The sequence below is a fragment of the Centruroides sculpturatus genome, unplaced genomic scaffold (assembly GCF_000671375.1).
Source record: "Centruroides sculpturatus isolate CEXI.00-Female unplaced genomic scaffold, Cexi_2.0 scaffold173, whole genome shotgun sequence".
NCBI classification, from domain to species: domain Eukaryota; kingdom Metazoa; phylum Arthropoda; class Arachnida; order Scorpiones; family Buthidae; genus Centruroides; species Centruroides sculpturatus.
The window spans coordinates 445,796-469,939 of NW_019384380.1; the positions used below are offsets into that span (position 1 = coordinate 445,796).

At 31.2% G+C, this 24,144-nt stretch overlaps 4 protein-coding genes across 6 annotated transcripts; 1 reads left to right on the top strand and 3 right to left on the bottom strand.

Moving 5' to 3' along the window:
- Window positions 1-263: 263 nt before the first annotated feature.
- Window positions 264-1,176, bottom strand: LOC111617862. The gene is made up of 2 exons (XM_023359190.1): window positions 1,067-1,176; window positions 264-979 (listed from the first exon to the last, which is right to left on the bottom strand). Exons 1-2 carry the CDS (start codon window positions 1,104-1,106, stop codon window positions 387-389), a joined length of 633 nt encoding a protein of 210 aa, XP_023214958.1. The 5' UTR covers window positions 1,107-1,176; the 3' UTR covers window positions 264-386.
- A 1,693-nt stretch (window positions 1,177-2,869) lies between these two features.
- Window positions 2,870-3,797, bottom strand: LOC111617863. The gene is made up of 2 exons (XM_023359191.1): window positions 3,672-3,797; window positions 2,870-3,584 (listed from the first exon to the last, which is right to left on the bottom strand). Exons 1-2 carry the CDS (start codon window positions 3,709-3,711, stop codon window positions 2,992-2,994), a joined length of 633 nt encoding a protein of 210 aa, XP_023214959.1. The 5' UTR covers window positions 3,712-3,797; the 3' UTR covers window positions 2,870-2,991.
- A 3,478-nt stretch (window positions 3,798-7,275) lies between these two features.
- On the top strand, window positions 7,276-8,385 carry LOC111617871. Its single transcript, XM_023359199.1, has 3 exons — window positions 7,276-7,330; window positions 7,392-7,449; window positions 7,585-8,385. Exons 1-3 carry the CDS (start codon window positions 7,328-7,330, stop codon window positions 8,202-8,204), a joined length of 681 nt encoding a protein of 226 aa, XP_023214967.1. The 5' UTR covers window positions 7,276-7,327; the 3' UTR covers window positions 8,205-8,385.
- Window positions 8,386-8,662: 277 nt separating this feature from the next.
- LOC111617870 (methylcrotonoyl-CoA carboxylase beta chain, mitochondrial-like) lies at window positions 8,663-22,748 on the bottom strand. 3 transcript variants are annotated; one of them, XM_023359197.1, is made up of 13 exons: window positions 22,702-22,748; window positions 20,033-20,125; window positions 18,633-18,909; window positions 17,362-17,540; window positions 17,219-17,299; window positions 16,370-16,548; window positions 13,385-13,574; window positions 11,418-11,509; window positions 11,196-11,350; window positions 11,001-11,110; window positions 9,724-9,798; window positions 9,506-9,640; window positions 8,663-9,433 (listed from the first exon to the last, which is right to left on the bottom strand). In XM_023359197.1, exons 2-13 carry the CDS (start codon window positions 20,108-20,110, stop codon window positions 9,344-9,346), a joined length of 1,641 nt encoding a protein of 546 aa, XP_023214965.1. In that variant the 5' UTR covers window positions 20,111-20,125; window positions 22,702-22,748; the 3' UTR covers window positions 8,663-9,343. The 3 variants fall into 3 exon arrangements, with proteins under 3 accessions (XP_023214965.1, XP_023214963.1, XP_023214964.1); XM_023359195.1 differs by lacking the exon at window positions 22,702-22,748 and adding an exon at window positions 22,466-22,580 and having other exon boundaries at window positions 13,379-13,574; XM_023359196.1 differs by lacking the exon at window positions 22,702-22,748 and adding an exon at window positions 22,209-22,390 and having other exon boundaries at window positions 13,379-13,574.
- Window positions 22,749-24,144: the final 1,396 nt, after the last annotated feature.

Consider the following 24,144-nt stretch of genomic DNA (forward strand, 5'->3'; position numbering starts at 1 on the left):
ACAATTATTTTCAAATTGCAGCCCAAAGAGAATGTGAGGACGTGCGATAGAAGAGGCATGAAGAGGTGAAAGTAATGGTGAACATTGCTGAATAGATAATTTGTAGGAATATAGTCTCCTTTTGCCTGTTGGCTACAGGCAAAAGGAGACTATACTCCCTTTTAGAATTATGGTTGAGGACATGTATGTATGTGTGTATATGTAACTGCCCTTAGAAAGTAGAGGCACGGATCATAATTTATTAGTATCATAAAAATCTTGTATTAATTTTTAAAACAAGATTTCTCAGATTACAATTACATCAATAGAATTTGAATACAGTAATGATACAGAAAACAAGTGTTATACAATATAAGAAATGCAAAAATAGCTTAAGTAATCTGTAATCATTCATCAGGGGAAGGGAACTGACGAGAGAGAGATGATTTGAAAGAATCCCAGAAGGACGTAAGAAACATTTCGATCAAATTGCGCCTTACCTGATAGCCCAATTTGATTTGTGTATGATTTCTGAAGACCTCATCTGCATACTCCATGTTCGAAAACTCCGTAGTTATCGTTCCAACATACGTCACGATGAATCTGGTGAGGGTAACCTTATCGCGTTGGGGGGTGGTAGAAATATCGACGTACAAGTTAGTAGGACCGATGTGGCTTACCGCAAGAAAATTCAGAACCGTATTTTCTTCAATTTTAAATTCTCCAATGTATTCCGCAATTAAAGAGTGAAAAGTAAAGTAGCATCCGATGGAAATTTCTTTGAATCGTACCACATCAGCGCAGGCTCTTAGCTTCTTGAAATCATGTATATTTTTTATTTTTCCTCCGTAGAATCTGATTCTGATATCCGCCATTACATTATAGTGTAAGAAGAAAGAATCGAATAATCTGCGATTTGTCTCCTCTTGAAATCTATCGTGGAGGATCTCGTCCACGTATTTGTTTATATTCTTCACGTACGCTTGGCCATTACAATGTGCTGTGAATAATGCAAATTATATCGAATTTACATTTAATTTAACAAAAATAAAATAATGAATATAGTATAAATATAAAATTTTCTTGCCAAAAAGAGCAAGAACGACCGTACAGACGATTAATTTCATAATTTCTTCCTTAGTAAACCTTCTACTTAAAATGATTTGTTATTATAAGGTATAGTGTAAATATGTACGATGATATGTATTTGTTAAAGTATTATAAAGTAGGCTAGTATTAAGTTTTGAATATAGAATTACGTTTAATTGGAAATGAAAATCCTGAAATAATGCGATATATTTATGTAAATATAATATTATAATATCAGAAATGAAAGATTTCGAACCGTGTACGAGTGGATAACACCTACCCAACAGCAGTATTGGGTTCGCACATGGCTAATGGACCAGCTACGTGAGTTTTCTGGGTTTTCTTCACGTTTGTAACAATTAAACAGGGATCAACTTCCCACAGAAAATGCTTCTGGGTGGCCCGCAAGTTTCCTTGTAGTATACAAAGAAGTGTGGGAACTTAGTCAAATTTCAAGCTTGTCAATTCAAATTTATTTATTTATTTATTTATTGCCTGAAAACGCCACTGAAAATTGGTTAATTAATTATAATTGCCTTACAGTCCTTACTTCTAATTTATTTTTAATTGTCTACTTGAACATTACTCATTAATAGGACTTTACACTGGTGTTTAAAAATTGACATAATAATGAGAGTTAGGAAAAGTTATTGCTACAGGTGATTTAATAAAGAATATTTGTTTTTTCTGAACTAATTGAAATCTGCTGCTGTTATCTACAGTACGTCACTCTGTCTGTTCTGTGGTGTTCTGTTGCGAAATTTCGTAATTCAGATAAACCCGGATAAAATTAAAATCCCTAACTTCATTTCAAATTTGCACTCGATGATGAAATTATTAATATATTTTCTTTCTGGATAATTTCTGGTATCAGTAATTACAGTAGATCTATATAATCTATTGTTTACGTAGGCAAGTTCAAAACAATTCAATTTTTGAATCCTTCTCGTTCTAAATTAACCTATTTTTTGATTATATCGTTATTATCGATGGGATCGATTCTAAAAATATAATTGCATCTTAAATTCTTATAAAATACTCTGTATATTATACAATAATTCTTTACTTTCTGAGTGTTATATGTAATAGAGTGAAATAATGGCATTCGGTCAAACAAGTGAACCCCTCGAAGATTTTTACATTTTTCTTTTGTATTCAGAGGACTTTAAAACGTAAAAAATGCAAACAATTTAAAGATTTTTCTTTAAATCAGAAGTGCAACTGTTCAAGTATGTCGTTCGTCACTCGAATTCTCTGTATGGGTACACATTCAGATGATAATTGAACTCCTGCCAGATTGGATCGTGCATGTCCATTATGAAGGCCTTCACAGCCCATAGATTCCTGAGGGATCGGAGTTTTAGGATACTTAAGAATAAAGCCACGGTACTGTATTTTCGTATATGTTTCACTACATATTCGACTTATTAGCTGTATCATTAAATGAACGTAAAATGCCGAGTGAAAACGAGCAATTATATATTGTGACATCCTCGAGATTAAGTAAGGACAGGCGGACAGACGGGCGATAGTGGAAATTTATAAATCTACAATTATTTTCAAATTGCAGCCCAAAGAGAATGTGAGGACATGCGACAGAAGAGGCATGAAGAGGCTAAAGTAATGGTATGGAGAATATTGTTGAATAGATAATTTGAAGGAGTATAGTCTCCTTTTGCCTGTTGCTCACTCTTTTTGAATTATGGTTGAGGACATGTATGTATGTATGTATGTATATCTAAATTACCCTTATAAAGTAGAGGCATGGTTCATAATTTATTAGTATCATAAAAATCTTGTATTACTTTTTAAAACAAGATTTCTCAGATTACAATTACATCAATAGAATTCGAATACAGTAATAATACAGAAAACAAGTGTTATACAATATAAGAAATGCAAAAATAGCTTAAAATGCTGTAATCACTTATTAGGAGAAGGGAACTGACGAGATAGAGCAGATTTGAAAGAATTCAAGAAGTACGTAGTAAACATTTCGTACAGTTGTTTTCTTATCTGATCGCCTAATTTAGTTTCTATAAGATTCCTGAAGACCTCACCTCCGTACTCCAGGTTCGAAAACTCCACAGTTATCATTCCAATAGACGTCACGATGAATCTACTGAGGGTGGCCTTATCACGTTGGGGGGTGGAAGTTATATCGACGTACAAGTCAGTAGGACCGACGTAGCTTACCGTAAAAAAATTCAGAACAGTATTTTCTTCAATTTTAAATTCTCCAACGTATTCCACCATTAAAGAGCGAAAAGTTAAAGCGCATCCGATGACAATTTCGTTGGATCCTATCAAATTAGCGCAGAGTCCGTTCCTCTTCAAATCCTTTATGTTTTTTATTTTTCCTCCGTAGAATCTGATTCTGATATCCGCCATTAAATTATAGTTTAGGAAGAAAGAATCGAATAATCTGCGATTTGTCACTTCTTGAAATCTATCGTGGAGGATCTCCTCCACGTATTTGTTTGTACTCTTCACCACCGCTGCACCATTACAGTTTGCTGTGAATAATACAAATTATATCGAATTTACATTTAGTTTAACTAAAATAAAATAATTAATGGAGAATAAATATGAAATTTTCTTACCAAAAAGAGCAAGAATGACCGTATAGACAATTAATTTCATATTTTCTTCCTTCGCAAACTTTCTACCAAAAGGAAATGACCTGTTATTATATGTATAGTGTAAATATTTACGATGATATGTATTTGTTAAAGTGTTATACGGTAGTATAGTATTAAGTTTTGAATATAGAATTACGTTTTATTGGTGACTAAACACCCAATCAGCATGGTCAAGCAGGCATAGAAACAAACAGTAGTGACTCTCCTATATGAGATGAAGTTGTGCAGCTGAGTGATGACTCCACGCATGATTTAAATACGATTTATGAAAACACGAATTGATCTGTACGAGCATTAGGCCCTACAATGGCCGAGTGGATTATCAGATATGCGACCATCTGTAACAAATTCAATATTCTCATAAATGAGAAAAGAAACATTCGTATAAGCCATAGATATAAGTAGGAAAATTGCAATTTTGTATCCTGTCGATGGCGAAAACCTGTGAAACAGAAAATTAAGATAGTTCCTCAGAGTTCCGGCTTTTGCAGGTTTTGCTGTATTATTTCATAAGGAAAGATATTAATTTCAATGCCTCGAAGCCTTGTTTAGATTCAGCAGACCAGAAAATATGGAGTAAAGAGAACGTGCCATCTGAAATATTTATAAGATGAAGAAGTGAACCTTTAGATAGAGGACTTAAATAAATATTATTTAAAAATTTAATTAAATTACTTACTTTTATGGGAAACATTTCGGTAATTTTAAAGAAATCATTCATGGACAAACACAGAGATATCTTCCCAAATCTCTTCATAAAATTCAGAATCTATATTTTAATTTGGTTTTTTTAGATTGTTATTGAATATAAATGTAATAACCGTCAAAATAATAGATTTAAATTTTCTAACCTTTAGTTTCTGTTCCAATCCGAAATCACAATCAGCAAATCTTCTAATGTCCTGAAAAGACGTGTGCATCTGAAATAAGGAAAATACAGTGTTTTATTAAACTGAAAATAAAATAATTGGTCTATTTTCTTGTAAAAATTTAAAAATATAATACGAATTGAATACTAAACACAAATAAAATTTAAATTGTTCCTGTGGCTCTATTTCCACGGGACCTTAGAAGATAGCAACAGAAACACAATTAACAATGGCAGAATCGATCTTTTCTTTGAGGCTTTTCCGTGCCTTAAAAGAAATGTCGATTCTGCCCTTCTTAATTGTGTTCCTATGGTTGGAAATGGCGTTATAAGACGATAAATTTCATTGTAATAAAATAAAACTTACACTGGACGTGAAAGTAGATAACAAGAATCCAAACAAAATACACACAAAAGTTATCAATGCACATATTATAAAAATGTACACTCTCATTGTAAATTCTATTTTTGAAAAGATGAAAATAAAATACAACAGACCACTTTCTATTAATAAACAACCGTATGAAACCATTAATACATAATTAAATGGTCCATTGAGTTGTTTAATAAAATTCCAAAGTTCTTGATGTTGCGTTATAATATCTTCCAATTCGAATTCTAAATTGGGATCGTTCTTTTTCAACACATACAATTTTTCTGATACTTTCTCGAATGATTTCATTAAAGTAACTAAGATTAAAACAAGAAAGAAGACCAGATTCACTCCACCACCAACAATTATGATCGACCAAAATCCAATTTCAATGCAACAGAAGAATGCTTCGTGTTTAAAAAATTCATTTTTTTTCATAGCAGGATAAATTAAAACCACGTTTACAGATTGAAGTAGCAACGTAACACTTGCAATTAAAATAATATAAAAAATTTGTGTGTAATTAATAATAGCAAAGAGTTGATCTCCGGGAAAGTAAAGTGACTTTCTCAATTTTACTTTTGAATTTAATTTGATTCTTCTGACAATACTGAACTCTAAGGCTAATGCCAAAGAAATTAAAGCAAAGGACACTATGGTATATATGTCATTCCCAAAAATGGAAAAACTAGAAGTGCAAGGTGTTATACTCGACATATAAGGAAGTGTACTAGAAAAACACAGAAAGAAATGTAACCAATAGAAGCATTCGATGAAGGAAGCGTAAAGTTTCTTCAAAAGTTTGAAGCAAGCGTCGTTGTTCACGTTGCAGGAACAAGGATTGAAAAAATTCCATCCGTAAACAACTGACATTGATGTGAATGAAGATAAAAAGCAATTCAAACACATCTCCTCTGAAATTTCAACACTAGACGAAAAATTTTCGGTTGACATCTTGTATACAAGTATTCTACGGTTGTGACAGTATTGTTGTGGGGTAAAATTGTACGTGTATAATATTATGAATACAAAATAGTTTACTCTCTCACGAGCACATTTATATAAGTGCTGATGCATATGTATGTATTATAATACAAAGATGTAATATTAACATAATTGGATTGCTATGAGAGCATAATTTGCATACCATTATGATAAGATGTTTTTTATGTAATTTCAAATGCACACAAAGTGGTCAATAATTGTAATGATTAACAGAGCTTTTGATAGTTATAAATGGTTATAATTGTTCCATAAATGGAAATAAACCGTATTAACTTTTATAAATTATTTTAAAACTGACAGATTTCAAAACTGTTAGTATGTGGGGGCGCGATTTTGTCCAATTACTTTCAAGCTTAGTAACTCCTATGCCTTTTCTCAAAAAATTCTGAAATTTTGCAGGGAGGCTTGCCTATTCGGGGCATTGTTGCTGTTAAATTTTGGTGATTAAAGGTCGAGGGGATGGTGAAATAATAGAGGTCCTGTTTATCTCCAGTAGGGCCGGACTTATTGACGATTTTACTCGTTTTTAGCATTTACATTTCTTTATAAAACTCATCTCTAAGCTCAAAATTAAGATTTTTGCTATTCTATAATAATTAATAACATAAAAAGATTTTTAAACTAACATCTTTTGGGTACAGTAAGATATAGTCCAACCGACCATTTTGAAAAACAAAGTTTCCTTGTCAAACACTGAGTTACGTGTTAATACAGCTGGATACATTGTATTAAAGCCACATTACCAGCTAATGCAGTCATTAATGTCAATAATATTTACATTTGAAACAAGCAAAACAAGGGTATTGAAAGTGTCTCGTTGTATAAAATCCTGCAGTCCTCCCATTCAAGTTTTGAAATAGTGACATTGCAAATACGTTCGTGTTACTACGCAAATAACTGGAGACTACGTAACCATGATGTCTAAATATTCACGATACAAGGCGATTTCAATGACAATTATTCAGATGGATGAATTATGGCACCAGAAAAGAAGTAATATTCATCTTAATTCTATTGACTTCTGTTATAATTTACTCTGAAGAAATTTCTTATACAAATTTTCGGGATTAATAACAAGTAAATACGTGAAAAAAGAAAGTTATTAAATTAAAAAACAAATACAGTATTGAGAAATTTACTTCGAAACCATTTTGTACATAATATTTATTTAATTTTTCAAATAACATCTGCAGTTATTCAAGTAAACAATATTCAAATTCTCGTAAACATGGATCGTGTTACAGTAGATAAGGTTACAAAAATTCCTATAATCGTAACAAATAGCATTTTCTAATCCTCATGCAGACATATTATCTATATATACACTCGTATAGAGCATTGAACCCAAAACATCTTTAGTTCTTCAGCAAAATGGTAGGCATTCAGAGCTTTCAATGCAAAGGGTTTATTTTTAACATTCGATTTTATCTTTCAGGAAAGTTGCAGCTTGATAACCTTATTTCTCTTGTGTATTGCTTTCTATTCACTAGCAGGTAAGCCATTAATTTAAATTTATAGGATGGCTCATGATTTAATTAACCGAGGTTGTAAATAGGATCACATAACTTTGTAGAGACGATGCCTTGCGTATATAGATTATTTTTAATGGATTTTTTATCGATTTATAGAATGTAAATCCGTGGGAGATATGCCAAACATTTTCATAGACAAAGTGATTGAAAACAATTTAAAAACCAAATCGAATTTTGAAGATCTTAAGCAGTTACCTCTACACGATAAATTGATTACAGTAGAAGTGAAGATTCGCCTCAAGAATGGTAAAATTATGGGGTTATTCGACGTGGAAAGAAACGGCAACTGCCAGGACAGAAGGTTCAGGACACCCTCATACGCGAGTCACGTGTACTGCGTTGTTCGAAGCTGCGATTTCGTCTTCAATCAGGTGATCGTGACACACGACGGATACGTGTACTTGGAGGAAAATGTCCTATTTAGCTTTGAGGTTGAAGTTACTTATAAAAAGGTTCACGTGTATACTGAAATTGTGGGAACGAATTCCTTTGAAAGGCCCTATTTAACTAATTTTACCATTACCAATATAGAACTGGAGAATGTACACTTTTATTATTTTCCACAGGAAAGAAGCGCCTACAAAAATCTTATAACAACCAAATTGCTTGATTATCTAAACACAGAAATGAATTATTTATTAAGATATTACTATTGGAATATTTTAAATAGTGCCCTGTCCAATAAAAACACTCCTCCATTTGTTTTTTCGAATTAAAAAACAATTATTGGATGGTTTAATTTTTTTTTACTGTTTAGGATAATAAGTGTGGTTAACGTTGTTTCATCGGTGAAACTGTAGAACATAATTTATAAAAGCTTTTCTCTTGATGTGTTATTTTGTATAGAATGATATTGTTCAAATAAACAAACAACGTCAACACAAATATCTCGAATGAGTAAACTCCTCAATTGACATGTAAACTTTTCATTTTATGGGTAAATAAGTAAGAAATTTTTGAAAACTTCACTATGTTTTACTGTTCTTTCAGTTCTAATTCAACCACTTTAAACACAATAAATTCGGTTTTTTTCTGTTCATGTAATGTAAATGTTTAAGTTTAGTAATAAAGTAACAGAGGAATTATTTTACATTTATTGGTGTATAAAATTACAAAAATATTTATTTACAGTAATTTCATTATAAATTTGATTAAATATATATATATATATATATATATATATATATACACAGGTATTCCTTGTTGGCATGATAGATAAGTTTCTTGAAAGTAAACTCTCCATAACATACCTAGTAGTCAGTGCCGTAACTAGGGCGGTGCCAGCAGCGTCCAGGCACAGGGCGCAGACCCTGGGGGTACAAAAATGACCTGAACCAAGTTTTGAGTCATAGTTACAGAAGCTCACACCGGGCGCATAAAAAGCTAGTTACCGCGCTGCAAGTAGTGATCTCATTCAGTATTAAATCATATAAAAAAGTATGGCAAATGGATGGCCAAGATAGATAAGGTGTCAGCTTACTGCTCTGGAGGAGTCAGAATTGAATCTGGGATCCACAGGAATTTTTCATGGGCAAATAGTCCCGTGATTGGTATAGAAAAAGCTTTCTTTATGGCCACAAAAATAAAATCATCCAAAAAAAAGTTGTATGTAATACAAACTGCACTAAAATAATAATGCATTAACTGAGGATTACCTGTACAAATTTGTGTATGTTGAACACGATTGTCAATATTTATAAACATTGTAAAAATTTATCATCATACAAAAATTTCAATTTGATGGGTTCAATTTGTATAAAAATTCAATAGAAATTATATATTTATCCTATCAGTTTTTAAATCACATGACACAAAACAACTGGCGTTACATATAATCTGATGTGATTGTGGAATTTCACATTCTGAAGATGGGGAGATTTTTCGTTTCCCAACGTTCTTTCGCAGATATTCCCGAATGTATAATATCCAAACACAATCCGAGAGTCTAGAATAACGGTAATTGTTTTATAAATATTCATTTGTGTCAAAATTATTTAAGATTTTTTAACTGTCTTACTTTTCTCGTATCTTCGGGAAGAATAATGCCGTCTTGTAACATTCGAGACGACCTGTACAGAGCGCTCCCTTTGTTTTCAAACATTTGCAACAGTAAGGAATCTTCGTCCGCTCTTGCAATATCAAAACCTCCTTGCTGAAAAAATAAGAAAATGAATATTTAAAAAATTCTGAAAGAAAGGAAAGTAACCAGAAAACTGCGTAAAGTTACAAGCTTACTTCTAATTTTTCATCAAATTGTGTCTCTGCCAATGGCCAGGAGAAAAGAAAATTTGGTTTAAATGTCCAGCCACACTGAAAATAATGATTTACTAAAATGAAAAAATGTAGATAAATATCAAAAATTATATATGAAGCAACTCAAACAGTTAGTTTATATTTAACAGATTTTATTCTTTGTTAATTTTAAATATAATATGAACAATTTAAATTTAATATATACAACAGAAAGACGGTACGAATAATTATGTTGAAATAGAACTAATTATATCATAAAAGGTAAGTGAAAAATTACAGATTACAGTGAAATTATTCTATTAATTAATGAATACAGAATATTAATTTGTTTTGAGAAATTAAAATAAAATATTTATAATGAGTTTATAATGAAACGTTTCTTCAAAAGCTACTTTTGATATCTTTATTTAATACAGGGTCTCCTTATTACTAGATTTATCACAACAGTAAACTCTATACGTGGTAAATGACGGTTCATACTTCTTTTAATATCTTTTATTTGAAATTTATATGCATTTCAGACTTTTGAATCCCTCTTTAGCCAGTTTTTACAATTATTTTCATGGAAAGCTATCATTATTTTTACCTTACTATTAACATATAAAATTAATTGTGAATTTTTGGGGATATCTACGGAGTTTCACACAAATTTGAATTTGGAAAAGTCTTTCTTAATCGTTTAAATTGTACATAAAATTAGGCTAAAGTTTACAAGAAAATGGGTTGATTCCATTAAATCATTTTTATGTGCTCTTGAACTTCCTTTTTATAAAAGTCCAAGAGAACGTTTTAATAAACCATGAGGTAAAGGAAGCAGAAAAAGTTAAGATCATTTTCAGACAAGCCACTTGGTTGAACCATTTACAAGTCATTTGCACATACCAGCAACTCAGAATGCCACTAATAAACACCGAATGGTAGTTTGTGTGAAAGGCTGCAAAAGCTTAGTGCCACTCGGTGATGGTCATTTGTGGAAGAGAGCCTCATCTCCCTGCTACAGACATAACACTGATGCCCATTTGACTGCATACCTTCAAAATATGAGAATTTCAATGGGAAGATGAATGGATGTAACCGTGTGGCTCATCTGTAGGTGGTGTAAGTGTCACTGCTCTCTTATTAGCAGAATTTTAAAAAATCAAACTAAATTATTCAATACTCTAACCGTAATTTCTAAAAGATTAATAAAAGAAATTTATTAAATTTTAATATTTTCATAGTTAATATGTGTTTTGAAAGGGTAAAAATACAACATTTACCATAGTAAAATTTTCATCTGAATGACAGCCTCCTACATTAATGGTAATCTTTGGCACATTTGCACATGAATGAGCTGCTATCATTTTTGCTCTGTCTTTCAAAATATTACCTGAAAATAAGTGTATAACATCAAGTAAAGCATAAGAAATATTATTAAAATTATTGTTCTTTCTTCTACCATACATGCTTATTACCTTGAAGATTATAATCTAGTTTTTCAGGTATACCAGAGTTTTGTAAAAATATCATTGGAATCAATCTTTTTTGACATAAATGGATAAAATGTGCACCTTTCTGAGCATCGGCAGAGGTGATTGGACCAGAATTAGCAAGTAGCCCAATCAAATACCTTTAAAGGAAACACTAAATACATATTCTGTTTGATAATTATATTACGAATGAATCGTATAACAAACCCTTTTAAAAAGGCAAATCCAGTAATCAGGTGTGATCCAAATTTACTTTTGAATTCTTTAAATCCGCTTCCGTCGACAATTCTTGATATTATCTGCAAATTTAGAAAAAGTTTTGAAGTTATCGTAAAGAAATTATTTCAATACATAAAATTTATTACGATAAATATTTTAATTGTTTTGATATTCATAATTTCTATAGAGTAGTGTTTCTTAATCTAGGGTGCATGCACCCGTGCATTGAAGAAAGCATTACCAGGGATGCAAATGGTGACAACAGGTTTTTATCTTTTAGATGTTTAATATAAAATTTAAAACTGTTTTATGCTGTATAAATTTGATTCAACCATACAGTGTACTATCAGAGCTCACAATAAACTAAAAATACTACAGAAGTGTCCAAGACCCTCACTACTACCCTCTCTACTTTGAACACAATTTTCAATGGGTGTAAGACGACCAAATTTTGAGATTCAATGGGGTTGCGCTCATTAAAAAGATTAAGAAACAGTGCTATAGAGAATACTTTCTGTAACAATTCTCTTCAATTAATAACTGTGTATTCAAGTCCAGATTATTAGTTTGTTCTACCAATGTAATCTCTGTAGAATTCATTCTTAGATAAACAAACTAAAAACATCATTAACACTCCACAGAAGAAGCAAATATCTAAGTAGTGCTTCTATAAGTAAATAGTTTATTTAATATTTTTAGTATATTACTATATAAAAGAAAGTAAATCTCTTAATTTATACTTAAAATTTTTAATAATTTGCAAGTAAGTAACACCTTTGAACCCAAAAAAATATGCGCCACACATTCATTTTTTGTTGTTTGAAGGTATTACTTACTTCAAACTAAGGGTGTGCCCTTCATTTGAGAAGGTTATCAGAAAACTGGAGGACATGGTGCTTCTAGACTATCAAAACCAAATTTTATTATATACAAAATATGTAGATGATATTTTGATAATATGGAAAGGTAAACCTGGCCTTGATGCATTTCTTATGTCGGTGAATAGGAACCCATATGGTCTCGTGTTACAAGTGGAACAAGTCAATGACCAAAAGTACTTTTTTGAATATATTGGTCAAGACAGAAAGCCAAAACATTTTCACTTGAGTATACCACAAAAAGTCATATTCCCTTTATGTATACCAAGCAATTCATATTATACTTTTCCATACAAGATTGCAGTGCTTTGCGTATTGATTAGGAGATCGTTCACCCACTTTCAACAAGGGACAGGATAGAGGAATGGCAACAGAACATAGTTTTTTTTCCAGGCCTTATTAAATCTTTGGTTCAACAGCAAGATAGTCTCAAGGTCATATGTAATTGATAGGAAGGGTGGAGTCCAGGCTGACTTTCTTGACACTAGTCTATTATATCATGTGTATATCATGGTTGAAACATCTTGAGGCCTTTGAGATATACAAGGCAATTAAGGATGGCAAAGTAACTAATTTTAAAGAAAATGAATCTCTACAGCTTGGCAGGCATTTGTTGAACTAGCCTGAGAGCTTTGGTGTCATTTTGCATATCTTTCCTTAACTTTTTGAATGTTAATCTATTTGTTGATCTATTTGATTAATTTTAAAAAATATGTTCTGTTGGTTTGTATTCAAAAATGCCTGACATTTATTACAGACAAATAAAAAGTTCCTGTGGNTTAAAAATGACCCCTGAAATTGGTTTATCACTTCCTATTTCCACATGGCTGTCCCATTTTGCTAAAGTTCATGCCACAGATTCAGTATACGAATGCCATTTAGCAATACTCTTGGAAAGTCTCGTGACAAGATACACAATGCAAGATTTAAATTGTCCATTGGTAAAATTCAAATATACTTTTGAAGAATTCGTCTTATTTTCTTAGATCACAAGTTTTTAGGATGTTTTTACTTTGATTTTAATTAATTTAATTTACCAATTTTGTAACTATTGTCAAAAAAATAACTAACAATTACCGCAAACATATCAGATTTTCCGATAATATTTTTTCCGGCTATACCATTTAATTCGGCAGCCGAATAAACTGGTTCCAAATACTCGGGAGGAGGAGCAAACTTTTCTAAATTAAAAGTTAAAATACTTTCTCGACACATCTCGATCGCTTCGTCCTCCGTTTCGGCAAAATAGTCGGTACAACCGCTAACACTGGAAAAAATTTAATAAAGATGTAAAAAAAAAAAGATTAGGCAAGTGTAAATTGAAATTTTTTGAAATTGTAAATATTAGTAATTATTCATAAAATATTCAGATTTTTCATTAATATTATATTTGTTGTTTTAAGTTTCTCATTTATTCATTATTCTAAACAAATTCTTAAAAATTAAATATGTTTGCTTAAGAATATTATTTTAATATGTTGGATAATTCAAATTTATTTCTCCACATTCATCAATAATTGAGTCTGAGTAATCCTTCACGAACATTGAATTCTCAAACTGAGTTCCATTTTCAATGCTAAATTTGTAATTCAATCGAAGACTTTATGTATTACTGGTGTTTTCAAAAATTTTCAGAAAAATGAATGGTTTTATTATATAAATATACTGCAAAATTGTTTATAGTGCTACAAAAGTCATTTTATTTAAGTCAAAAGACAAAACATAAACAAAACAGTAACATAACTTATGACAGACACCATACAAACAACTGAATGCAGTGATCTTTTAGCATTGTGCCTCGAACATCCAGTTGACGCACCAACTCCAGTTCACAGTAATCTCCCATTTCCCAAAAGGTCGAAACCTTTCATGAAAGTTGAAAGTTTGGTGCATAAATTTCTGATCACAAATGATTAAATTCCCGAATGCCGATGCCAACAAACATCGAGAATATAGTGTATTTAAAATGACATAAACTCTGAAAGTAGTTAGTTCTCTTTTCATTGAAAAGATAAAGTAAAATAATTAAACTAAGATATGATAATTTGAAAGGATCAAAAACCTCTGTACTCATATTATACTTAAAACAAAAAATTTAAAAAATTTTAAAGTATTTATTCTTTGTTTAATAATTGCACTTTAATTGAATATTTTAATTAACACTAAAATAATTTTTTGTTACTACAAAAGAGAAATATTGTGTATAAAATAACCGTTTGTGAGATATAATTCTATTATATCTGATGCAAGTTTTTTTTTATGTTCAGGTAATGGATTTGATCACATAAAATACCAACATCCTAACTACTATAAGGCCAGCAAAACAGAAAAAATCTTAAGTAAAATTATCAAAAATCTCAAATTTTCAGATCTGCTATGCATTTTTTACTATATAGGGTGTATAAAAAGTATGTATAACAAGTGTCTTATTCCACACTGAAGTTATATATAGGATCTTACACACAAGAGCTATAAGTGGTTCATTTGGTACTAGTTGACCAGTTATACCAGTTATGGAAAGCCAGATGGTCGAGCAGTCAATGTGGCAGCCTACCATTTGGAGGATCCAATCGGTAGGCTGCCACTCGACCATCTGGCTGTCCATAACTGATATATATTACCCCCCGAAAAATTCCTGGAGATTTTTCGGGAGGTAATCCAACCAGATATGTCAGACTCCTTCCCTCACTACCCGGCTACCCCACTGTGGGCCTGGCAGCACCCATAATGGGCTTGCTAAAAGAGACCCTGTTAATGCCCATGAGGCAGAAAGAGTTTAAAAATAAAAGAAAAAAATTATACCAATATGGATACAACTTATGGTAATGGATACAACTTACAAGTCTCACATAAAATACCATAACTATTACTTTAATGTCATTCTCAAATGCACAATACAAGCAAATTTCTCACTGCATAATAACTTTTTGGACACCCTGTATTATCGGTCTTTCTAAAAAAATTACAGATTTAAATTATCGGACTAACTTCCATTGAGTGTAGTTATTATATTCATTTAAAATTCGTTTATATTTATATTTTTGGGAGAGCTAATAATATCAAAAATAGTAGGCAGAAAAATTCTTGTTCATCTGGTATAATATTGATAATTATTGTGTATTTTATTTTGTATTATCTTGTATAAATCTATTACATTAATTTGTTATTTTGTACTAACTCCAGCTTTATGTAATACCCCTTTGTAATGAACTAAGGTTCAAATAATAAAGAAATATTAAAAGACAGAGTTCTAAACAGTAAATCTTTTAGAAATTTTAAAATTTTTGAAAAAAGTAAGATTTATTTATTCAGTTTTCATTTTATGAAAGCTTTATTAATTTAATTATACGACAAAATACACAAATGTTATATTTGAAAGAGCTTTGTTCTAAAATTACAATAACTACTTGCTTCCGTGAGTCATATAAAATTTTTTGTAATCTGTAACTCAAGCACTTTCAAATGCTTTTCGTCAATCTTCATATGCAAAACAAAACTTTCAATGGACGAGAAGTGTCCAAAAGTGCTTAGGTTATACATTATAGAAAATTTTGTAATACTCCAGAAGAAGCAAGTACTTATTACAATTTTACAATAAAAATATGAATTTATTAATCAATGTTCAAAATAATAATTTAATTAATTATCATCCTCCTTAACTATTCGTTCAAATTTCAATGTTAAAACATTTGATTGAATGAATGATTAAGGTTCATTTAAACATATATTCAGTATTTCATTAATTAAATATTTTTCTCTTTTACTGCCATTTAATAGAAATAATTTTTAAAAGTGTTTAATTCCAGCATTTCAAATGAACTACGTGTCTGTGATTTATGTAAAGTTTGTATTGTATTTGATAACTAATCAATACTGTCTTATGATATGCCTAGTGTTACAAAAATTCCTTATGAATAAATACTGACATTTTTCAATATCATAGGCAACGAGGAATTTTATACTGTTTGTAGAGTTTTCATATTACATGTAAACATTAACTGGTTTAATTTCTTGTATAATTAAAGTAATTTCAATAATAGAATATCAAACATAAATTATTACCGACAGTGTAAGTCTGCTCCGCCTAGCTCTTCTTCCGTAACTACTTCCCCCGTTGCTGCCTTCACTAAAGGTGGACCACCAAGAAAAATTGTTCCGATTCTGTCGACAATTATTGCTTCTTCGGCCATTGTGGGTGCGTATGCTCCACCGGCAGTACTGCTTCCACATACAATTGCAATCTGTTTAATAATTTAAAAATTATTATTTTTATATTTATTTATGTAGTAACAATTTGTTTTATTCATTTCAATACTTTTTGTATTGTAACAATAAAGATTATTAAATATTAATGCAACAAACAATACTTTATTCATATACATAGGATCTTCCAAAAACAATTCTTCCATTTTAAATTATGGTAATTATGTTAATTATTATCTGAGAACATCATAATGTACATTAAAGCATTGGAAAACTGTTCAAGTTCTACATTTGTCCATTAAAATTTCTTCAGGAATGCATCTCGTGTCACATGATACACGTCCAACCAATACTCAAATTCTTCCACATTTGCTATGGCACATCTGTCATCACTCCTCCCACAGCAGTCACAATTTCACAGCTCCTGCAGATTACTCATATTGCACAATGATGCATAATTTCGACTTTATAGAATAAGTTTTTGTCTTCACAAAACACAAAATGCCTTCTCTATTGTCACAATTTTCACTTACAGTGCTTCCTGGAGGTAGTAAACAACAAGATGTTTGAATGCAGATGGAGATAAAACTCTAACTGTTACTCTATTGACTGGTGTGTGTTGCATACTTCTTGGTTAATAATTAACATAACTTAAAATGGTAGCATTCATTTTGGAAAACACCATATTAGAACTACCTAATACATAACCTGCGGAATTCCTTTAGCAGAACCGACGGCTTCGTTTCGGAAAGTTCTACCTCCATGATCTCTGTCAGGAAATACTTCAGACTGCAATAAAATCAAGACATTAGAAAAAATTATTTCGGCTCTCTGGAAATTTTCAAACTTACTTGAAGTGGTAGAAAAGCACCTCCACTATCTATTAAAATTACTCCCGGTATACGATTAATTGAGCAAATTTTCTGACTTCTGATATTTTTCTCCACCCCTATGGGAAAAAACGTCCCGCCTTTAACGGTTGCATCGGAGCCTCCCGCTAGACAATAATGGCCGTGAATCTGTCCTATTGCTTTAAATGAATGTAAATAACAAGTATTATATTTCTATAAAAATAATTAAATTTTAATTAGTAAAAAGCACATTCTTATCATCATTGGGTAGACAGATACAATTATAATTATCTAATAAAATAATTTTAATAAATTTATTTAAACCCATAAAAATATCTATTGTATTGGACTCAGTAATCAATCAACATCTTCCCAAATACTTTTGAATCTAGTAAATCCATCTTTGGAAGATAGTAGTAAAAAATATTCGTAAGTTCATCTAAAGATAAACTTAATATCGTCTCACATACTTTCTGACCAATTACCATATTTAGTCTAATAAACAGTGCACTGTCTATACCTTTCTCCAGCTTGCAACTGTATCGTTTATTAGTGTGTGCTGGTGTATCTAAAATTTCCAGATTTCACTTTATTAATATTTGAGCCCAACACTTAACACACATTTTATTTCAAACATATAATAAGAGTGACAACACTGAACAGACAATGCATTTTACAGCTTAAAATAAGCCTTATCTTCCTCCATTAAACAGTGCATATAGTATTAGAGGGTGCTGTCCATAACTTTTTTCATCTTGGAGCTACACTATTTATTAAAATAAACACAACCTATATAGTTTTACATCTACAATAAAGTAGCTTTCTTTTTTCAATTTAAAAAGTTAGTGTTTTTCTTGAATATTTAATTTCAAATTATTCTGAAAGGATATTTCTGTTGAAATATGTCTTAATTTGTACTTTTACTTGTCATAAAATCACCTCAATTATACATCACAAATCCAACCTTCAATTACTACTTTGTAAAAACCTGCTTTATAGATTTACTATTGAAAGAATAGCATAATGACCTCAAAGGCTTCCTCAGGAACAACTTTATTCTGATCTAAAATCATATAAATACATCTGAAATTTTATCAGATAAGATTATATTTTCAGTGAAATAATTTTAAGATATATTTAACTTCAAAATATAATTCTAAAAAAATATATAAAATATTTTTGACAGTCAGCGTGTTAAATATTTTTGATTGGAGACATTTAATTACAGATATTATATTCAACAAGTTAACAAATTCACTATAATACTGTACCTACAACCAAGCCAGCAGCCGAAATATTCCCGTAATCCATTCCCAATCCGGCTAGAAGTCCAATTTCTAAAAATGGAGATTCCGGATCGAATAGTTTTTGCAGACGATGTCGTATAAGTAACTTCTTCTTAACATTTACGTGCTTTTTGATAGCCTTTTCGCTTCCTCCGGCCAATGCCATATCTTGAACCGACTTTAAACATAAATGTATTCTGTTTGATTTTTCTACAGAAGTTCTGAATTCTGAACTCTGTGAATCAATTGATCCATCTAAAACCTATTAACATTAAAAAGAAAAGAAAATATAAAACATACTGTTGATCAAATAAGTGTTTACACAATTGAATAATTTCAGTATTGATAAATTTATTCGAATCTCATGTGTAAAGTATAAAAGTATTTCTTCCTCTCTAATTTAATAAACTAAACTAAATATCAACACAAAATTTTCTATTCACAAGTTTCCTTAAATAAATAGTCCATTTAATTTATGACTAGTTAAACACTCAAATTTTCAAGAAATCAGAAAATATTTTTTATTAAATAAATGTATCAGACCATTTGTCATTCCATCATCAGACCTTTCTAACTTAATGAACATTTAAATAACAGTGTTCTAAACCAGTTATTCTGTTTGGGTGTGTAAAATATACATTATATAGAGCTAAACTTCAAATCAAACATTTGAACGACTTCAAGTTTAAATCTATGTAATATTTGAAGTATATTTTACACCAGTAATTGCCACTTGTAACCTGCATGGTCTGTCCAGAAGACAGACAATAATAAGATATTTCAGCACACATTATTTTTCAATAATTGTGTTAAGTATAGCATTGTTCAAAGTCTTGCACGAGTTACAAAAATTGGAATAACCAGTTGTTATAACAGGTTAGTTCTCACAAGCATCCATAACATTCACATTACCGACAAGTTAAGATAAAATGTAAATGGTTTTTTAATCTATTTCCCAACATTTTGGTTTCTTAAAACAGTGTTTTGAGGAAGAGCTTGGTTTGATAATTTTTGTTGAAGTGGTAGATTGTGATTTACACATACAACAAGGTGTGCCCCTTGGCAGTTTAAAAGATGTCATCCTTAAGTCTGATGAAGTTGGCCATTGCTGTTTTACACATTCAAACAGTATAGCTGGTTTATAATGCGATGATTTGAATGTTCATTAAAGTACAAAGATCTCATAATGGAATGACATTCTGAAAAAATTAACTATTTATTTAATACAAACAGGATATTTTCTGGCTTTTTGAAAACTTAAGTGTTTGCTTAACTAATCAATTTATCTTTATGGAGCCATCACATCCCCAGAACTATAACATTATTATTTATTTTAAAACAATTAATAAATATTATATAATAAACTAATAGAGTTATTAACTTACCTTAAAAGAAGGTAATTTTGTACTTAAACGTCTAATAGCGTATTTACAAAACTGAAAATTATTTCTATTTAACAACATTTTGAAGTCATTACCCTATAAAAAAAAAACACAAACACATTTAAATAATATAAATATATTATTATATTATATTAAACAATATACCAATAAGACATCAATTCTTTAATATCATATAATAAACAAACAATCACACATTAAAATGAACATATCATAAATAAGCCAATATTATAAAGAACTTGATATAAGTTATTTTTTAATTTGAATGGACCATATATAAGATGGAAGTCCTGTAAGATTAAAATGGACGTGAAAAATTTGAAATTGCCATATCAGTAAGCAGAAGTGATGGCATCACGCAATGCTGTAATGTGTAAACAAAGCTACAGTCATTGCTAGTCATGTCTAAAGGTGTACATAAGAACAACCATAGACCATATCCATGGAGTAAGAAAAGTCAAAGGAACCAACAATCTATATCTAATCCTTTGCAAAATACCAACTGGGTTGCTCATTAAACATATGATAGGCTTAACAGAGCATGTGGCACAACTCCAATCATGTCTAGGAGTTATTTGATGTGACAGCATTCCTCTTGTTTTCAGAACTTTAGTCCTTTCTAGTAAAGCAGAGAGCACTTAACTACTAGCATTGTTTTGAGGAATAGTTCTGGAGTTTTTCACTTCTAAATTTACCCCTTTTTGAAGATATTCAATATTTCAGACAAGCAGATTTCAGGGTTGTCCATAAATCACATCTACACTAGAAGGGAGAGATGGAGTTACAACGAGTCAAACAAAAGTTGGATAAGGGGGAAGAAAGAAATCGAGCTTTGGTGAATGTCTGTTTATTTCAATAAATTTTATACAGTTTATACATTTTATTATATTTATTTCAGAATTTCTTGTATGTTTCATTTCTACTTATGCTATCTATCATTCATAAACTGATAAAGGTTTTAAAGGGGGTCAAGTTTTTCTGGATGTCCAAAAAGGGGAGAGGTTACGAAAACTTGGACAAACTAGGACAAAAGAGGGAGGGGTAATAAAATTGGATGTAATTTATGGACAACACCAAAGGGTCATATGTAGGCCTTTTGATTTTTTTTACTCATGTGGGCATAGTGTATAACTCTGATAAGGTCTGAACCATCTCGTTCAAAGCTGCAATTTTACCATAAGGCAGAAGAAGAAAAACAGCATAAAAATATAATTAAATTATAATTAAAAAAACGTATACATCATATAATAAAAATAATTTAGTGATATTAAGAAATATAAAGTGAAAGGGTAATTTTGCAGATATGAATGACACTGTCGGGACCTTAGCAGAGCTGAAGAACATGCTCACAAAAGCAAAAAAAGTCAAAGAAACCGTACTTCTGTATGTGACCCTCTGCAAGGTATAGCCTTCCGAAATCAGCCTACTTCCAGGTGCTATAGAGTCACGCCACACACTGCACCAAGCCTATTACATACTTAACAGACAGTTTGGCACAATGGTCAGACATTCTAACAATATTTATCGGTAAAGAATAAAGAAAAGTCTGACACACGGCCCTTCGCAACACGTTTGCCTCCAAATGCAGCAGTTCCAGTTGCCATCTTTCTTGCAGACATCACATTTGCAAGAAAGTTATATTTTAGGCATGGTGACCAAAACCTTTAACATAAATAATAAATGCATTAACTTATACCAATCAAAAACAATTTTCACCTCAAACTAATGCCTATTTTTTGTGCACTGCAACTGTCAATGCCACCATCACTCGCCTCGACCAACACTCTGCACGTAGTTCGAGTACTCCCCAAACAGTCGACTGGATCGAACAGTCAACCACAACAGTCTTAGCGGAGAATGCATCTCGACTCCCAAAGCAAGCCGATTTCGAGGAACTATGGGTGCGTTTACTTTTAGCTCCGATCTCGCCCCTAGCACGCTCAGCCTGTATACTTTTTGTTAGCTACCAATGAGCACAGCATTTACTTTTTGCACCCATTACATCACTGCTAGTATTGGAAAATTTACGACGAGCTTGGAGTTTGTTCAAAGATGGCAGCGTCCATTACTATGTATACTTTTACGAGCACGCTAGTATGATGTCAGGCTGAGCTAGGTGTCAGCTCAGCGAGCTTGAAAGCTAGCAAAAAAATAAACGTACCCTATATCTCGCAAAGGTCACACGTAGAGATATAGTCCCTTTGACTTTTTTGCTTCTATGGGCAAAGTCTACAGCTCTGTTAAGATCCAAACAGTCATTCACATCTGCAACTGTGCCAATAAGAGTATATGTGTTGTACTTATATATATCTTTGTTATCAATACTAAAAAGCTGTGTAATCTAATCAAATATCAAAGTTTATATTTTGTAATTCACAATTAGATTAAACAGGAATAATTTTTCTGTATAACACTTACTTTTGAAATTGATCAGAATTAAAGTGATCAATTTCATAAAGTAAACATGGGGTCAGCAACCTGATAAAAAAAAAGATAAGTAAATAGTCTCATTATTATTAATTATCTGACGTTTCAGAGCTTTTATAGTCTGTTTTCAATCAAATAAGGGTATAAAATATCATAATGAAACAAGAACTTTACTTTAAACGTAGCTTTAATTCGTTAAAACAACATTCAAATCGATTACTACTTACTGAAAATCAGCTGACTGGAGATAATATTTCCACCGCTAGAGGCGCCATTAAGATAATTCGTGTGTTTTTTTTTATGGCGCTAATAATTGATGAAATGTAATTATTTATTTTTTTATTTTTTTCAACGATTTTTTCCTGTCGAATCGAAAAATCGTCAGAAATTTTTCGGGGTGGTCTGACCGGATACCTCGGCCCCGTCCCCCACCACTACAGTGGCTAGAAAATATAGTGTCGAAAGCGCTTATATTTCTCCATTATAACCGTTCGGTCCATATCTCGAGGTTAGTGACGTCACAGACAAGGTGGCGCTGATGTCAATCGTAGTGCTACTTTCGCTTTGGCTACGTGATATCCTTTGTTACAAGAACATCGAAAGCGATTAAATTTGTGCTTGTAAAGTGAATAAATCCTTAGGAAATGGCTGAACAGAAACTTTACTGACTTGTGTATTTCTAATTTATAGATATTACTCTACTGTAATTTTTAATTCTTTTATTTTTGTCGAAAAGGGTGAGAAATCTACATGCATATTAATCTGTAATTTTTTAAGAGAGATTTTTCAAATATAAAGTGTATATGCATGGGTACTTGGCAGTAGACTAATAATCGTTTATTTGTACATACTTAATTTTGTAATTTTATATTGGGACAATAAAGTAACATTCTGCCTTTATATTTTATATACTGTGTAGAATTTAATTGTAATTTTAATATTGCTTTATACTATGTCACATAATACTGTGAACAGTATACAGTATTATGTAACTGATGGCATTTGCTTAATAAATTCTATTTTAGGCCCTCACAGTGGAAGAGGTTCACAAAGCCATATAAAACTTACATTTTATTATTAAAAATATGATAAATTCTGTATTTTTTTAGTAAATATGAATAAACCTTGTTGTTAATAAGGTAATAACAAGAGTAGATTACTCTTGTACTCTAAATAATACTTGTTTGTACAGCACTCAACAGCTGTAATGTAAAAATAGACAATACAGTGTAGGCTATTTGATTTAATAAGAATCTTAATTAGCTTTAATAAAATGAATTCCTTCATAAATGTTAATAAAGTAATACTATATAATAATTGATTGCTAGTGATATGATTTATTATCGATCTAAATTCTTTTACTTGGCTACAGCACATTTACTATGCTTAAAAATCCCACTTAAAACCAATATAAACATAGGATGATACAGCCAGTGTAGCACAACGATTGACAGCAGCGCCTCTTGCGGCAACCTCCAATATAGGGACAGAAAATAAGCTCGATTTCGACACTATATTTTCTAGCCACTGTACCCACCACCTACCATCTCTATTGTGAGTTGGCCGAACTCAAAATGGGCTTGCTAGAAGCGGCCATTTTGGTGCCCACAAAAGAAAAGAGTTAAAACAAAATACCCCTGGGTGCGCCAATGTCACTGGCAGTTAGTCTT

Bases quoted from the DNA above. Each gene is read 5' to 3' on its own strand.
- LOC111617871 (XM_023359199.1), top strand. The intron at 7,450-7,584 runs GTAAGCCATTAA...ATCGATTTATAG, and splicing joins TGCTTTCTATTCACTAGCAG to AATGTAAATCCGTGGGAGAT.
- LOC111617863 (XM_023359191.1), bottom strand. From the start codon at position 3,711: ATGAAATTAATTGTCTATACGGTCATTCTTGCTCTTTTTG. The intron at 3,585-3,671 runs GTAAGAAAATTT...TATTATTCACAG, and splicing joins GGTCATTCTTGCTCTTTTTG to CAAACTGTAATGGTGCAGCG.
- LOC111617870 (XM_023359195.1), bottom strand. From the start codon at position 20,110: ATGTTGTTAAATAGAAATAATTTTCAGTTTTGTAAATACGCTATTAGA. The intron at 13,575-16,369 runs GTAATAATTTAT...AATTTTTTCCAG, and splicing joins GGAGCAGACTTACACTGTCG to TGTTAGCGGTTGTACCGACT. The intron at 11,111-11,195 runs GTAATAAGCATG...ACTTATTTTCAG, and splicing joins ACTAGATTATAATCTTCAAG to GTAATATTTTGAAAGACAGA.
- LOC111617862 (XM_023359190.1), bottom strand. From the start codon at position 1,106: ATGAAATTAATCGTCTGTACGGTCGTTCTTGCTCTTTTTG. The intron at 980-1,066 runs GCAAGAAAATTT...CATTATTCACAG, and splicing joins GGTCGTTCTTGCTCTTTTTG to CACATTGTAATGGCCAAGCG.